Source organism: Meleagris gallopavo, chromosome 21 (assembly GCF_000146605.3).
Source record: "Meleagris gallopavo isolate NT-WF06-2002-E0010 breed Aviagen turkey brand Nicholas breeding stock chromosome 21, Turkey_5.1, whole genome shotgun sequence".
NCBI classification, from domain to species: domain Eukaryota; kingdom Metazoa; phylum Chordata; class Aves; order Galliformes; family Phasianidae; genus Meleagris; species Meleagris gallopavo.
This window is the reverse complement of record NC_015031.2, coordinates 6065052-6078175: the sequence shown is the minus strand read 5'-3', so window position 1 is coordinate 6078175 and position 13124 is coordinate 6065052. Positions and strand designations below refer to the sequence as shown.

Below are 13124 nucleotides of genomic sequence, written 5' to 3'. Positions count from 1 at the left end.
CTGTGCTGACAGAGGAGCCCAGGCTCTCATTCTGTCTGTCATCGCTAAGTACCCTGTGCTGATTTGCATCGCTTCTTTTACTGACCTTCTGGAGAGACGAGTGCTGTCACTGTGCTCTGCGCCTCGGGTTCCTGTACGGCACGGCAGGTATTTGTGAGGGGAGCGAGGCGAGGTGGGCGCAGCGCTGCGGCGTTCGGGGCGAAGCAGGAGGCGGTCCTGCAAAAGAACTGCTCCTGTTGGAAAAATCTGAGTTCCATGGAAAGCAATCAATAAACGACTACAGTGCATCTTTCCTACAAGAATCTTCTTTCACTAGTGTCTTTTAGTGCATTAAAAGCTTTTGAAACTAATCTGAACGCTATGGGTTTCTTTACCATCCCGGAGCTGGATAGCAGCCTGCCTGCTGGCAGCGGCTCACGGCTGCAGTGCCGCCCTCTCCTGCAACGCATCGCTTTTTTCTCCTCCCGAACCCCTTTGTACCGATCAGGAGACAAGGGAGAGGGAAGGGAATTCTTCCCCATCCCAGCGGCTGGCGGTGACACACGGCGATGTGCCTCACGGCGCCCTGCGGGCCGCGCATCTCTGCTCCGTGGGGCTCGGCCGGCACAGAACGGAGCTGCAGGAGCGCTGCGTTCGCTCTCCCCGCAGCGAGGTCAGCACATCCTTGCGCTTCTGCCGGTGACGGAACGCGCACCGCCCTTCGTTACCGTCCATTTACAGACGGCACTCGAGCCAATTAGGGCCACGCAACGGGAAAACCACGCAGCGGCGCAGCACAGCAGCGGGGCCGCCCCGCGCCGCCGCCTCAGCGCTTTTCCGAACGGCGCTGCCAAGGAAAGGGGCGGCGCGCCGGGCCCACCGCCCGCCTGTGCGGGAGGCAGGAACCCAGCCCCGCTCAGCATCACAGCCGGCAGCTCCTGAGCAGCTCTGAAAGCGGCTTCCGAAGTCAGCAGGCAGCTTCAGTGACCGCAGCACCACCTGGACTGAAGGTGGGCAGGAAAGCAGACGTGCAGCAACAGCTGCTGAACAGCAGCACTGCTTCAACCTCCTAACTTCTGCATCCAAGGAAACGAAGACACATCTAGTTTTATATGCATTTAATAGTTTACCAATTGGTACAATAAGATTTTTTTAATATGCAGAAAACATGAATAAATTTTGTTTTACACAGTCTGAGAGCAACAAATCTTACTGTAAAACACAGAGCAGTATTATATACATTCCTTTACTATTTTTTGTTTTTTCTTTTTTTTTTAAATTGTGTCAATATCTTTAGTTAACTCCTACAGTCTGGGAACTGTTTTCTCCAATTGCAACCTGTAACATCATTCTTATGGAAAAAATTCAGCGTTTGCCTTCAGGTCAATGTCAGGACCAGCTCCTACAGCTCGAAGATGTCGCTAACTTATCTTCAGGGTGAGTCTGGGGAAGCCTGAGCGCAGGCGGGACAAAAAGCAGCTACTTACGTGACACAGTGGAAAGATAGAAAGGCCAGTTGAGCCCAGGTGTGACTCGGACATCCACCCCAACCTCCCCCACTCCTAACATCTTTATCCCTACCATTTTATGCACGTATTCTTTGCTAGAAGAATCTATTGACTTCTTTTTTTAAATACACTGGACTTAATGTACAGTTGGACAGCAAATAACTCATTCTAAGTGCGTTTTTCCTTCACTCAACTTAGTATCTTTTCTTTATATTCAAATCATTAAAAGGATTATCAAGCCACCACTGTCTACAGAAAAGGAAAAAAAACGAACAAACAAAGTCTCTTTCTCTGTTAAATAGCCTTCATGCGAGCCAAAAGCTATTTAAGAGTGCTAGTGTCAGGCAGCTCACGTAAAGACAGGAGCGCAGAGGAGCAGCAGGCGCGCGGTGCCATGGCAGCCACAGCTCCCAGGCAGCACCACGCAGCCCAGCACAGCTCACTGCAGCCCCGGCTTTCTCTACTGGGTGCCGGGCACACCATTGGTCACACCACACACAAAAGCAGGACGGTTTTCTTAAGTCTTCTAAAGTGCAAGATGCGATAAAACATCACCTCCAGATTACGTCTGAACCACAATAAATGTTGCACTTTCAAGAACACATCTAAGACTTCCTGGGCACAGTACACGAGTGTGGCACTGGAATGTCTGTCTGTTAAGCCAGCAGCAGTCTGCGCTCTGTGTGTAGCACGGTTTAGATGCAGGTATTTTTTAAGCGATGCCGATTTTAGTACGAAAAGTGACAAAGCAGCAGTGAACCTCTTCAACCCCCAACAGTTTGCAAACCAAACCAGTAGCCTCGGCGTATCACAGGAAAGGCACAGCATCAGGCAGCTGACAGAACATTGCAAACAGCGAAGAAGTTCAACACAGTGTAACACCACGGAGCGACACTGCAGAAGAGCCTCACAACCCCACCTCCTGCCTTGTGGGTTCAGGTTTTGCTTTTTGTCTAAACAGGGCTTTCGCTTTTGATCCGGTCGGGACCATCCCTGAGATTATTCACTGCTCATTAGAGGAGAAGGCTGCACATTGCACTGCAGAAGTACAGGGCAGGGCGCTTCGCACAAGCAACTCGCTGCTGCTTACGTTCGTTAGTTGCTTCCTCCTGCAAACGGCCCTGTGCTACAGCAAAAAATGCAGCAGACAGTTTCCACTTAATAGGTACCTTCAGTTTCTGAGTCATGTTTATGAATTATGTACACAAGTGTGGTTTTCATACTTAAATCAAGTTTCTGGGCTCTATGGGGAGCTGAACTGACCGACTCCTTTACCACTGCAGTGCACTGAGGAATTTTAAGATGCACTACTGTGTGTCTGAGTTCCTGAATAGCACAGAGCAGCCAATTCTTCCAGTCCACGCAGCCAATGAAGATAAAAATACTTTATTTCTGCACACCTGAGTGCAGAAACACCCACTGGAAGTGACATAAGCCACTGGATTTGAGAGGACTGCCTGAATCTTGCACCGGCTCCAAACCCCACACATCAGAACCCCGTTTCCTCACCGCTTCCAGGGCAGCTCTGCCCAGCAGCAAACTGAGCTCTGCCTGCACACAACGGGTCCTCCTGGGCAACTGTAGGAAATGAGCACCGCATCCCGCACACCTCGGACCGTTACTTTTAAAAGGGACAGTTTTAAAAGCCATGAATTAAACAAAATGAGTAAAAAAGCACAACTTCACCTGTTAAAACGTCAGACCAGTATTTTATCGGAGCGGAAATTTTAAAGGGCATTTTTTAAAAGACATGGTTAGTTCAGTGAGTACGGGAATTCTTACTTCTCTACAACAGAATTTGTCACAAAAGGCTGATTAAAATATTAATTTATATTTTCTTTCACTTCAGACCAAAGTATGTAACTCCAGGGGTATGCAAATTAAAAACTGACTCTACCAGACAAGGCAAAACACCAATCACCAAGCTGGGCTGCTTTTGTGGATAGGATTTGGTTTGTAGTTGTTCGCTTGACAGCATAATTCCCCCAGCTGGGCTCTGTTTTGCTGATGGCATTTTGGTTTTCTTTTAGAAGCCTGCATCAATTTGTATCTGCCATTATAATCCGATGCTCAAAGTATTTATAGTGCTTCTTTAAAGCATTTAAAGGCTATACCCAGAGATACCTCTTCATACGCAAACCACAGTAAGCTTTTATTTAAGCCACACTGCCTTGTCAAGGTGAATATAACCTCGTATTCAAAAGGGTTCCCAAGGAGGCATTAAAGAAACCGAGACAGCTTGGTACATCCCAGCCTCCTGCAGGTGAACGTAAGGGAAGTGTACTTTGATACTGTTGTGTAACAGGAATTGCACATCTCTAACAAACATTGAAAGCAAACAGCAAGTTGTACCATGGCAGTCATTTGGGAGATTAAGCTCTATTGGAAATCAGATCACTAAATTCTAGTGGGATGGACAACTCCTCCTGGAAGTTTGTCTAGCATTAAAAAAAAAAACCTGAAAAAAAAACCCCCACATTTAAACTTAGTTTAACAGCACAGTTTAACCACCGAATGACCAAATAAAAAATAAATACATTTATCACATCAGCTGCTACTAGGATTTGTTGTCTTATTTCAGGTTTACAGTTAGTCATATAAATATACCAACCCTTGCGTGATAGGAGGCCAAAACAAAGTGTATTCTGTTGATTTGGCAAATGTTTCATGACAAATATTCCAAAGTTTAATTAATTTCCATTAATTACATATAAGGTTCAGAAGATTCTGACTTGCAGCCTTATTATCTAGTACTCTTAGAGAAGATTTATTAAGCACACTTAAGTGATGTTACATAGATACACATTTCTGAAAGAGCCCTACAAAACCTTTCCCAAATGAGGTCACCAATTCAGGCACCAACAGACAGCAGAAAGAAAAACAGGTATAATTATCCGACACAGAACGACACTGTCAACTATTCAGTTAAGTGCCCTATTTCAATCATCAAACTTCTGCCTTCTTAGGTCTGATGTGACCAATGCCAGCCCATGTTCTTAAACCTATGGTACTTCTAGACAACGTATGTAAATTTACAGTATACAATTTGGATTCACCATGCATGAATACTTTGTGTGTAACATTTAATAAGCTCAATCTACATCCAGAATAATTTACATGAAAGGACAATATTTATTTAAACAGAGCTCAATGGGTAACCATGGTATCTGAGTGCATCCAGAGGAGAAAGGGGTCAAATGTGAAATCAATCAACGGCACTCCCACACTTTTACTGTTTGATCTACACTTCCAGTAACCACATATGGTGCTGTCTTGTGGAAATCTGCGAGGAAAGAAAAGGGTACGTTAAGAATGAGTGGAACAGTTTCAGTCTCTCTCACTGAATGCCATTACTTCTTCCCCAAAAGCAGTGCCAGCTCAAAGATTAAATCCCAAAGCTCTGCAAGTTTGTAGCTCTGAAGGCAAATTCACTGATGTAGAGTATAAAAAAAATATCTCTCTTTTCAGTTTGGATAGAAGAGGTTTTGTAGAAAGGGGGGAGCTAGCAGCTATCATGATCTGGTAGTGCCAACCTACAATGCCCAGGAATTCAAGTTGAACACTTTTTCCTGGCTTTTACTTTTTCCCCCTTGCTCACAACCCTCCTCCTTTAGGCTAGGAAGTGTCTGTAACACAACACTCCCCAAATCCCTGCACACTCGGCAGTGAAAGCTTCCAGAACACTCTGGCAGTTAGCATCTTTATCTCATATACAACAGTGGCAACAGAAAATTCCAGAACGCCTGAAATTCTGATCTATCCCTATTTGATTAAAATACAGCACAAAACATCATGGGAATCCCAGAACGTGAATGCCCAGCTTGGTCCTCAGCTGGTGAAGATGCAGAAGAACTTGTCTCTCTGGTTCTGTACTTTGAATCTAGTGCTGGGGAACAATACATACCCAAAGAGGTAACAAAGTGTTCGTGCGCATTGAGGGTTTTCATGCATCGTTTGTTCTTGAAGTCCCAGACACGTAGAGTCTTGTCATCAGCACAGCTCAAAATAAACTTTCCCCCAGAATGGAACAGAACGCCACGTACCCAGTTATCATGGCCCACCTTATGCACAAGGAGACATCAGTGAGCAGATGCACGTTTTAAGGTCAAACAGCTTATGCTATGGCAAGCCGAGTAACTCTGTGCCCTTGGCCTGCAGTGACAGCATTTAGCATTCCAAAACTACTGGAATTCAAACTTTATCTTCAGTTTCTATTATTACATGTTTATCAACACTACCAACAATGAGTTCCTGTCCTTGAAGGCAAGCAAACAGGAGTTCCCATGTGATCTGCACTGATTCTCATCCTCACCCCCTGCAATAAGGGCTAGTTCAGTCTGAGCACAGGCTGGAAAACAGCAGCCTGCAGGACCACCACACCGAAAGAACAACGTTTTACTGAAGACAATATGCAGCTGATTACTAGCAAGTTCCTTTCCAAGAAGTACACCACAGTACTCCTGCATTCACACTACGTATTTTGAGATTTACTATTTCTTAGCAACAGAAGCTGAAATACAGAAGCCATTAAAACTATTTCCAGCGCACGTCTCATTTCAATAGCTCTAAATCCTCTTCAAAACAAACATGTAAGACAGTTCACTCCACGAAAGCTGGCGTTACACATGCAGCTATCGCCAAAGAAAAACACCACCAAACTTACAAGTGTCATAAGGCACATGCCAGTGCTGATGTCCCACATCTTGATGGTCTTGTCTCTGGATCCAGACAGCAGAAAAGGCCCAGGCTTACCACTCTTCTTAGTCTACAGAAAAGTATGTTTTCATTATGGCACAGAAAGGGGAAGGAAGGGGAGAAAGCAGATCTTAAGTGCTGCTATTACTTAGAAAAATTAGATTGTACGATAATTAACAGCATATATACACACACAGTACCAAAGCTGGGATTCACAGGCATGCTGTTACTAGTAGTATGGAGAAGAAAAAAAGAAAGGAATTAAACAATCTGTTCAAATAGTTTTATGTCCTGCTGATATACCAAGACAAATGAACTACTCTGAATCCAAGCTTTCCACCTGCAAGACATCTGCTTCAAATATACCAGTAGATACAGTCCGAGTAGAGTCACACATCTCAGAACAAAAGCATATGAAATTCAGACACACCTCTGTGTTGTCATCCTTTACATAAAGTAATGAAGTAAGTTCAACAGTTTCGGTTAGTCCCTACTCTGAAATTATTTCCATTTGTAACCATGCCAAGTAGGAACCAGAGACTCAGTTCCCAGAACCTGAAATCTTTCAACTGTGACGTTATCTTTAAGTTGCTCCTTGCCCAGAGCCAAGCATCACAGCGTGATGTACGCAGCCATCAGACCAGCAGAGGGCAGGAGATGCAGCACATCAGGTAATTACCGCTGCCTGAGGAAGTAAACAGTTGGGATTTACATTTCGTTGTTTTGAATAGAAAGACTGTAAGGATATTGTAAGGATGCAAGTGAAATTTGACTGAAATAATTTGTTCAGTCCATGAGTAGACAAGTTCCTGCCTCTTTGTTACGGTTTTTTTAAGCTTGACATTACTTTCTTCTACACTGTCATCCTTAAAAGGAAATCTGTGCGAACCTCTGGTAAGCCTTGCTTCAGGAGTTGGCAACCAAGCCAACGTACATCCATGACCATACACATGCAGACTTTTAAGAATGCTTCCTCACATCATTAACTTTGTACACTAGGAAACTGAGGTCAAAGCTTAATTTAGCAGAAGTTTGAATTACACCCAAGGTAGCTTCATTTCTGCATTTTTAACTTGCTGTTCCCCCACACACACACCTTTCATCGCCAGGTAACATGAACATTACAAGGATACATTAGCTCAGCTGCCTTCCACATTGCTTCATGGAAGTATGTAGTGCAGTTCAACTCTCAACCTTCTCAGAAACAGAGCCTCTCTCTAAATGTCCCTTTCATTAGTGCACAGGTAGGGCCCTACTGTTAAAACACAAGAGCACAGTGCCTACAAAGCCAAGCTGTGGATTAATGATGCAACAGGTATAAGCAGCAAAAAGGAAAAAACAACCGCCAACACTCAAAACACCTGCCATGCCTGCCAAGTGCTTTGAGAACAAAACTTGAAGTTACATATTTATGAGCACTGGAAACATTACCTCTGATCCTGTAGCTTCTGATATGGTGGAGTATGAGCTCTCGGGAGCCCAGGAAATGCATTCTACCACATGCTCATGTTCTCGGAGCTCAGCTTTGCATTCCTTTGTTGCTACCACCCAAACACGCACAGTCTGGTCATTAGAACAACTGGCAATTAAGGTGCCATCCTGGTTAGGCCGCACCATGCGCACCCATTCTCTGTGACCCGTGAAAGTCTTCACACAGTAACTATTCAAAACAGAGAAATACAGAATGATATATAAGCACTGCAGTAAAGCTACTACACATGCTTTTGATATCTAAGGACTTGATCTCCTCTCAGAAGTTAAGCTTTAGCAGGCATATCAGTCCTGGCTGATGTACAAGGCTGTAAAGCAGTTCATGGGGAGGAAGCTTGTATGAAAAAAGAACAGTTAAGAGCCAGTAAATACTTTTTAAGGGAGAAAATAGGAGGCTGCTGACATTCCAACTTGTGTTAAATAGGTATTTTAAGAACATACAGATTTACAAATCATTCAGACAGCCTTTACACTCAACCTGGATGGATCAGAGAGACTACTGAATAATGAAACAGACAAAAAAAATCTTCCCGTGTCAAGAAAGATGGCAGATTTCTCCTTCCACTTCTCACAATCCCTTCAAATTTGCTATTAGTCACTAAATTCCTACCTGGTCTTGAGTTAGTGTTATAGCTCCATAGCTCCCAGAAAGATAAAATCAGATACTTTTAACGAGTGGCTACTAAAACCCTGCACTTACTGACTTAATGCAGAACCCTTCCACTGACAACGGTGTCAAGGTGCACGTGGTACATCTCCTATTACAAGTATTTTTCTGAAGGTTTTCTTCAGGCAGTGATGTTCACCCAGAACTGCACTCACCCTGTTTGGACTTCCCACATTTTGATAGTTCTATCCCTCGAGGCAGAAACTATATGATCTCCGTTGGGCATGATGGCTACCGAAGAAACATTATGATCATGGCCTAAAAAGAAAAGCAAACTTTTATTAAGTGCTACTGCAATACTGTAACACTGTACACAGGACCTGCTACTCATTCATCGTGATCAAGAAGCTACAGCAGAAGCCTTTAGTGTGCTTTATGGAATAATCACTGAACGTAAGCCTGAAGTTTTACAGAAGCCATTTATATTTTCAGAAGCCATGCAGCCCAGCCATTGAGCAGCTTCTAGGATTGTTTCAAAAAACATCCTTCAGGTGTTTTAAAGACAATCAGCACCGCAAGCACTGCTTTGTAACAGTTGCCAAACCCAGCAGCTACTTTGACTGCACTCAAATTTACCAGGTAAGTCTGATTACAGTGTTATGATGCCCCACTCAGGTGATGTTTCAACGGAAAAGGTCTTTTTCTTTGGTGTGTGTGCACTTATTCTTACAAAAAATTCTCCAACATTATTACTGCTCATCACTTCTACAAGATGATATTAAAGTGAGATAAGCAGTATAAAAACATTCTTATATTGAGACCATAAAACAACGAGTTGCTGTCAACGACTGAATCCATGTGGTGGTTTTACTTCCCCACTTTTTCCCCCATGGCTTTTGATTCTAATGCAATGATTCTAATACACTCATTTGATACCAGACAAGTCTGAAGCAAAAGACCGTACAGCATACAGAGAACACTTTGTATCCTGTATCCTTCCTGAGTCAGCACTTTCTGGAAACAGAGGGGTGCAGCTGAAGACAGCTTTCCAGTCATTTGACAGTACAGATTGTTATCTAGTAAGCATTTAAATTTCAGCACTCAGCTCCCCTATATTTGCCATTTCATTTCAGTATCATTATGGGGTGCTTCCCCACAGCACTGTGTGTAGCAGATCTGAGATGCTATTTCATTCCACAGACACTGAACATATACTCCATTTTTACAGAACACTTTAAGCATTAAAAATATCCCCTTTCTTTGGAGTAAAACTCTGCTTTATTTCCCTTTCAACATCTGCAGTTTTTCTCATTCATTAAAGCCAGAACACCACAAAACAAAACCACACCTCTACTTTACAGACTGTTAATTTCCTTTAAACCTTACCATGCATAGTTCTGATGCACTCAAAGCCCTGGAAATCCCATAGCTTAATGGTCATATCAGCAGAACAGGAGGCCAACAGTTTGCCAGTGTGGTCAAAAGAAATATCTTGCACAGAGTCTGTATGCCCCTTCAGGGTTCGTTCGAAGTCTCCGGTCTCATAATCCCACACCTGACAAGCAAACAGAAAACCCATTAACAGTAACATATTATTACTCTCTGTATTCTCCAGCCTTACATTTGCACTCTGCAAACCAGTCTGGCACCTTATTCAATAATTAAACAAACAAGAAACAAAGACAGACCTAAAAAAGTCTAATAGCACTGCAAAAAAAAGCACTGTTTTAATATGATCATTACCTATATATCCTACACATCTTTCTGTATTGTTTCCTCAACCCTGGTACACAGTCTGTTTTCAGTTAGTGGGAGAAGCACCTTCAACAACTCCCCCTGCTCCTTTTTTGTAGTTTCAGAAACTACTCACTGCCTCAGAGTCACCAGCAAACACTTGGTCTGCTGCAGGGCAATAACCAGAATATATCAGTTTAGGGATGAGACCCCAAATCACAACTAGGAGTCTGACATACACATATTAGCAAGATTACAGAATTTGGAAAAGCTTAAACAACTGCCTGCAGTTAATAACTGCAAGATAGCATGAGGTCCCATTCCCACCTCTTAAGTAAGTTAGTCTTCTACCATCTAACCACAAACAAAAGCCTTTGAAACAAAACAAACTTCTACAGATTGTACTGTGGGCCTCCAAACACAAAATTAGGCACTTCGTTTTTAATTATATCCTGAATAAAACAAAAAAGCCCACCATCAGCAGTGAAAGAATCCATCATCCCCAGCATTTCAATCTCTGGAAATGGAACAGTCAAATTATGCTATGCAGCTAGATTTCAATAGCACAGATATTCATTCACAGGATCCATAAGAGTAAAGAAACAACCAAACTAGTCAGGCTCCTCCAAACCATCCAACAAGCAGAGAGCTGTCTCTGCTGCAGAGGACCCAGTCTGGTTAAAGAAGAAGAAGAAAAGACTGTGCTGCCTATCTGCCACAGAAACAATGGCATAAGAGTTTCTCCTTAACTGTGTCTGATTCCACTTTCTAAGCCTTCTCCAGCAGGCAGTCACTGTCAGAACAACTCACATTTCTAAGCACATTACTTTCAACACTTTCCAACCTTTGTCAGGACAACATTTTTCCAAAGAGTTTTCAAACAGCACAGATGGCAATTTCTCTTAAACAGTGACATTCACAGAGCAACAAAATGCACAATTACATCTTTACTCGGTGCTAAAATGAGAAATCACTTGCCTACCACAATAAATCTGTTCTTGTCATTGTACACTGCAATGAAGGTGCGTGAAGATCATTTAGAACTACTGAGAGTCTCTCCTAAAACTCACAGCAACTTCACGGGGCCTGCATGTGCCACTTAAAATAAATGGGAAGAACCATTCTTCAGTTAAGGACACAGCTGCACAACCACTCTACCTAGGCCTTAGATGACTTGAGGAGACTGTCTTCCTCCCTCCCATGTCTGGATGCTCTCTGTGCCACTTTCTCTTACTGAGCAGTCAAAATGCATTCCCCCACCATTCATTGTGCCAGTCCCTAATCCACAGTAGCTCAAGTATTTTCAAGTGTAGTAAAACATACTTGCAGATAGTAACTGAACCAGCATAAAACCAAAATTCATATATTACACCAGGAATCATATTTGAAATAACTGTCCCTAGTGAAGCTAAAGCAGAATCCGAAGCCATCTTTCATCAGTACAACACACATTCACCATGAAATACTGGTGCTACATACTGCTACATACTGCTTCGTTTAACTTTCTCCAGCAAGTACATACCTTTATTGTGGCATCCTCTGAAGCAGAAACCATTACACTGAAAACCGGATGGAAAATTACTCGAGTGACAGGACTCCTGTGTCCACTCAAAGCATACTTCTCTGGAGGACGAGGGATCCACTCCTTAGGGTCTCGTTTCTGACCAAGAGGTCCACCTGATGTAAATTCTTCCTTAGCTTCATTCAGCTTCGATTCTAATTCCATTACCTAAGTTTATGGATTTTAAAGAGACCATTTATGTACAGCCTTACACCAAGACGTAAGCCATCTATAGTCATTAGTGCCCCAAACACTAACAAGCTTCCAAATTCACAGTTTAGCCCAGGCTGCACAGATCCAAACAACTAACAAGCTATAGAGCTGATATTTCTGAATTAAAAAAAACACACCTAAATTAAGCACTTATTCTCCTCCAACTGCCCAAACCTCTGGCAAGAAAAAAAAATTCCACCAAAACTTATCACCTAAATACTGTGCAAAGATGTACAAGCAACTGACTCAAAAGGGACAGGGCTTTTGTGTGTGCTTCTTGCTTATTTGGCACTTCTGATGAACTACTGAGGGCATTTTTGTTAACAAAAACACATCCTACTACTGCAATTTGCTTTTCTGTGTCCCTGAGATGGTGTGTGTGTGTTAACTAACAGCAGAGAAACTGAACACATGATACAATCTTACATATACTGACCTCTATAATAGATAGGCCATTACTGTTGGTACACTTTGATTTTTAAGGCTTTTAATGCCCTCCAGAGCCACTGAAGCATTACTAAAAAGAGTTTTGTACCATCCCTTTGCAGAAGAATCACATGCTGTAGCGCACTGGAGTTGATGGTTTCTTCCCTTTAATGTAATGGCCAAAGACATCAGCAGCATGGGTTACTTCTAACCGAGTTAAGCCTTCTGGAGACAGTTATTCAGTCTTTCCATTCACAGACTGCCTTAGGGCACATCTTTCCTTCTCCGCCTCAAATTGTACATACAACCCATAAACTGAAGTAAATAAATGTTCTTAAGAAATTGAGAGGATGTTTCTGCTAGCACTAAGATGGACAAAGACTTTCTGCAACAGGGACACAGCTATTTTCCCTGCTCAAGTCATGCAAATTAATCTTTTCCTTCCTGAGAAGGAAAAAAAAACGTAACATTCTGTTCCCTGATGAATGTTCACTCTCGGTTATAACTTTTGATACAAGTAAATCTACCAGATCTCTACTTACCTTCTTTTGTAATCTTATAACCGATGTCCATTTTTTCTCCAGAAGTCCGGCATACTTCTTATCTAACTCTTCATTCTGGGTAGGAGTGTTTAAAGAAATCAGTAAGTTATACATCCAAAGCCTCTGCAAGTTCCTCCAAAAGCAACATAAGCAGCGTGTTTCACAGAAAAATCAAACAGAAGACTATGATCAGTTTTATTAACAAAAGAGAACAACTGTACTTCAAGTTTTAATAAACCACAGTTTACACACAGGGAAAAGAAGAAACATTAAAATACATATATTTAATTAAAGATACTGCAGTAACACTGCAAAGACAATCCCAAAAACTAGAATTAGCCATCAGTATCTGAAAGCTTTTAATTCTA

The 13124-nt window shown here is 42.5% G+C and overlaps 1 protein-coding gene across 1 annotated transcript; it reads right to left on the bottom strand.

Annotated features, from left to right (window-relative positions):
- Window positions 1–1238: 1238 nt before the first annotated feature.
- Window positions 1239–12885, bottom strand: PAFAH1B1 (platelet activating factor acetylhydrolase 1b regulatory subunit 1). Its single transcript, XM_010721964.2, has 8 exons — window positions 12757–12885; window positions 11537–11743; window positions 9667–9835; window positions 8496–8598; window positions 7614–7842; window positions 6151–6252; window positions 5392–5548; window positions 1239–4770 (listed from the first exon to the last, which is right to left on the bottom strand). Exons 1-8 carry the CDS (start codon window positions 12868–12870, stop codon window positions 4697–4699), a joined length of 1155 nt encoding a protein of 384 aa, XP_010720266.1. The 5' UTR covers window positions 12871–12885; the 3' UTR covers window positions 1239–4696.
- Between the last annotated feature and the right edge of the window lie 239 nt (window positions 12886–13124).

Bases quoted from the DNA above. Each gene is read 5' to 3' on its own strand.
- PAFAH1B1 (XM_010721964.2), bottom strand. From the start codon at position 12,870: ATGTATAACTTACTGATTTCTTTAAACACTCCTACCCAGAATGAAGAG. The intron at 8,599-9,666 runs GTAAGGTTTAAA...TTTTCTTTTTAG, and splicing joins GTGCATCAGAACTATGCATG to GCCATGATCATAATGTTTCT. The intron at 6,253-7,613 runs GTAATGTTTCCA...ACTTTTCTGTAG, and splicing joins CAGAAGCTACAGGATCAGAG to ACTAAGAAGAGTGGTAAGCC.